Source organism: Cibotium barometz, chromosome 60, assembly GCF_041138505.1.
Source record: "Cibotium barometz isolate CiBa-2024 chromosome 60, ASM4113850v1, whole genome shotgun sequence".
NCBI lineage: Eukaryota > Viridiplantae > Streptophyta > Polypodiopsida > Cyatheales > Cibotiaceae > Cibotium > Cibotium barometz.
In genome coordinates, this window is record NC_141105.1 from 7,751,443 (window position 1) to 7,755,387 (window position 3,945).

General features: G+C 41.5%; 1 protein-coding gene across 1 annotated transcript; it reads right to left on the minus strand.

Moving 5' to 3' along the window:
* Window positions 1-504: 504 nt before the first annotated feature.
* LOC147604931 (tetraspanin-8-like) lies at window positions 505-1,820 on the minus strand. Its single transcript, XM_086794184.1, has 2 exons — window positions 1,153-1,820; window positions 505-1,059 (listed from the first exon to the last, which is right to left on the minus strand). The coding sequence occupies exons 1-2, from the start codon at window positions 1,648-1,650 to the stop codon at window positions 760-762; spliced, it is 798 nt and encodes a 265-aa protein (XP_086650310.1). The 5' UTR covers window positions 1,651-1,820; the 3' UTR covers window positions 505-759.
* Between the last annotated feature and the right edge of the window lie 2,125 nt (window positions 1,821-3,945).

Sequence of the window (3,945 nt, forward strand, 5' to 3'; positions counted from 1 at the left end):
CACCTGCACGTTAAACTTTTCATCATGAAGCTCACCTGTTTAGAAGGAGGCTCCTATTTTTTCTCTCAACGGATAGTTCTCCTTTCAAAAATTCAAAATTCAAAAAGCAAAGCTTGAATCACTTCCCTTCTCCATTGGCCCTCTCCTTCCTTTCCTTTGTCCCCATGAAAGGGGAGAAGCTTATGTTTAATAAGAGTGTAGATTACTAGCTTCTTCAAAATACCTTTTGAGGATGTAAAACTCATGTTCCTCAATTTTAAATAAGATTTTTGAAAAAACGTCTTTGCTCCAACCGGCTGTAGTGGGGTCTAGTGGTTATAGTTGGTGGCCCCTGGTGGGACTGGATTGAAACACGTGAGAGCAATTCTCAACGTGTTTGACGCTACCCAAGTAAGATTTAAAAAAAATGCTTGTTATTGAGAACAATTCTCAAACGTGGTCGAAGACATACATAAACTTATTATTGATTAAAAAAAGATTTAAAAAATGAGAAAACTGTAAAGCTTTGAAACCACCGATTTTTTGAATAGCGTCTGGTGAAATTCAAATCATAGAAATTTACAATGTCATACCTTATGTAGGTTTTGTGCCGTACATATAACTTACAAGCGTTTAAAGTTAATTATCTAAACTGCTTTGGCTGTAACTACATATTGTCGAATTGAGATCATAAAAAGTTACGGAGTGTCCAAAAATGAGCAGCACGTGCTGAGCCCAATCGCAATGCGCCATGTCACCATGGATATCGTGCCTGGGCCCTCACGCGTATCCGCCATAGTATTTGTCCCTCTTGACATTGCGAATGGCACAGCAGCCCACGGAGTAGACGATGATGAGGAACACCAGCATCACCACGTTCACTACGGCCACGCGACGCCAGTCGTGCTTCACGTTCTGCAGCACCCCGGCCTTGCAAGAGTCGCAATCGTAGCAGAGCTGCGACGCCTCGTTGCTCCACTTGGTGCAGTCGGGGTCCGCGCCAAGGCTGGTGGCGTTAGTCCAGCTGGTGGGCGTCAAAAAGGTAAAGCCGCAGGCGCTCGGGGGTCGGCAACACCCGGACTGCCAAATAACACGGAGTTCATTAATTAGTCATGGCCTGCGTACCCAACCCAAATTTAATTCATCTAGATCTTAGTCGGTTTCGGATTCTACCTGGATGGAGGACAGGTCGGCACCATAGAAATCTTTCAAAGACTTGTAATCGTCGTCGAGGCCGCTGCACACCTTGGAATCGGCCAAGCAGCTCTTAAGTTTGTCCCAGTTGCTGGCCTTGTTCACCTGCTTCTGCAGCCACGAGGAGTAGTTGCCCAGATGGTACTCTTTGAAGTGCACGTTGGCCACCGCCTCGCCGGCGCCTTTGCTGGTGACGACGAAGGCGAAGATGGTGAAGCAGAAAAGGAGCACGATGAGCAGGAACATGACCACCAGGTATACCCAGAGGAGCCACGTGACGCGGCAGCAGGAGCCAAGCAGGCCGGCAAGCGAGACTAGCAGGATGAAAAGGCCAATGGCGATGACCGGCCCCTGCAAGAAGCGTACGCAGTCGCTGCTGTGCTTGGTGGCCAGCCATATTCCAGCCCCCAGAATGGGGATCGACAGAAGCGCAGTGATGAAGTTGAGGATGCCGAGCAGATGATTACTCACACCCATCGCTAACGTCTAGAAAGATTGAGCGATATTGCTGGTGGGCGAAGAGAAGCTCCTCTCTAATCTTTCGAAGGGTAAAGGATCCGCCTCTAGGAAGCTTTGCCTGTTTGGGTAGGAGTATATTGCCTGGAGCAAGCCCTGGCTACTAAGGATCAATGGCGATGAATGCTTCGTATGGTTACGCGTGCCTACCGTTTTATAAACCCATGCGTGCCGCGGAAGGAGAATGGACGCGGTCTTCAGCCGGACTCCGCGTCTCCCCTACGCCGACCCCATCACCTTCCTTGCAGGGACTGCTTTGACCAGCCCTACATAGTTTTTTTTTTTTTTTTAAGAGAGAGAATGACCAAGCCTTGAATAGCTTAATGGAGGCTCTCCTGCCTTCCTCGCAAAGACCGTTTTTTTTATTTATACCAAGCCCAGCATACTTTCCCGTATTTTTTAATTGAGGGTTTCACAAGTGACAATGCAAAATCTGTATTTCATGTTCATTTCATTAAATTTACCGAAGTTATGCGAACAATAAATTTATTGAAGTTTGGAAGGTTATGTGAACAAAGTTGTAAGGTTGGAATTACACTTTTTAATGGATCAAAAATAATATTGTTGCAAGAAAGAAGATAACTCTCACAGCATAGAGTACACACAGGCACACCATCTCATGAGGCTGAGAAGGTTACCATATGGACGCTTGCTTGAGCAAGAAAGCGATAATTGTGATTTGGGTTTATACATGTCTTATGTACTCTTGCTCCTTTTTACACACATTTATTCTCTTGGGCCCCACATTTGGACATGCCCATGGCTCCTTTGGCCCATTATTTACTAGGCTTGATCACCAAGTTACATGCAAATCCACTATCTAATGAGTGAGGTCCCCATGAAGGATCCATATCATGCTTGATTCACCTCTAATCATGTGTAGGGGTAAAGAGGCTAAAAATCTGAAATTTTGGTTCAAGAGAGCATACTTGAGCAGTATAACCTCAAATCCACATGTAATGCCCTCAAATCAATCCACAAATCTTAGCACTTAATTACACGTCCCTTCTATGAAGTGTATATACTAAATACACCCAAAATCAACATCCTTAGGGCCTCATATTAACAGTAAAAAACATGGAATTACACCAAGCATATTCATTATTATTCAATTGATATAACTTTATCGAATGCATTTAATACCTTAGGTGAAATTTGGACTAAAAAAGGGCCGTATAAGAAAAATAACAATAAAAAACATGGAATTACACTAAGCATATTCATTATTATTCAATGGATGTAACTCCATCGAATGCATCCAAAACCTTAGGTGAAATTTGGATTAAAAAAGGGTCGTATAAGAAAGTATTATAAAAAGAATGGTCTAGCTAATAAGAGAGCTAAGATTTAAGATCCATGTAATATGGATCTTTTTGAATCTTCTGCTACCAACTCTCACAAGGTAAAGTTTCTCAAATAAAACCTTGAGAGGTTTACATTAAAATATTGGAAAGTGGCAGATGTACCTTGTACTCTTGATGACAACAAGGTGACTTGACCATAAAATTTCCACCTTCCTACTTTTTGTTTCTCCTCTTTTCACATTTAATTTATAGGTACGTTGCTTCTACCTACCAGCCTTTAAGTCTTTATGAATCGTAATTTTTTATTACACCTTGTTGTTGCTTGACTATTTGAGTTTTTTAGATTCCAAGTTACTGATAATGCATGTTATGTTGTAGGCATAAGCTTTCTATTTTGGTGCTTAAAAGTTTTGGTACTCATAAGTTTTTTTGGAGTAGGTCGTAATCACTCTTTAGGTTTTTTATTAAGTTTAGTCTTTAGAGTTAGAGGTTAATTTTTTATGATATTTATAGATTTTTTTACAAGTAGGAAATTCACTTCAAAGTCTCTGAGAAATTGAATATAATTAGTAAATTAATTATTCAAAATATTTTTAGATGATTATGCAACAAATTTATGTGAGAAAGTAGTGCTAATCATGAAAAAAATTGGTTTAATTTGGGTAAGAAAAGGTCTATTTTCATTCATTTTATGTGAAAATAGCTCTGCTTGAGTAGTTTCTTCCCTTCGAAGCCTAAACCCAAGCTTAAATAGGCTTGGTAACCTAGGTTAGGTAATCTACCAAGCCTAGGTGGAGACTCCTAAGGTTGCCATGCATGTGTCCACATGTTTGATATGTCACCTACACATGGCATGCATTCCACCTCAATGTGCCATCTCCATGTTCCACTTCATTTATCCACCTCATTATTGATATGACATGGCATGCCACCTCAATGTGCCATCTCCATG

Coding starts and splice junctions, on each gene's coding strand:
- LOC147604931 (XM_086794184.1), bottom strand. CDS start 1,650: ATGGGTGTGAGTAATCATCTGCTCGGCATCCTCAACTTCATCACTGCG. Junction 1,060..1,152: donor CCGACCTGTCCTCCATCCAG/GTAGAATCCGAA, acceptor GTTATTTGGCAG/TCCGGGTGTTGCCGACCCCC.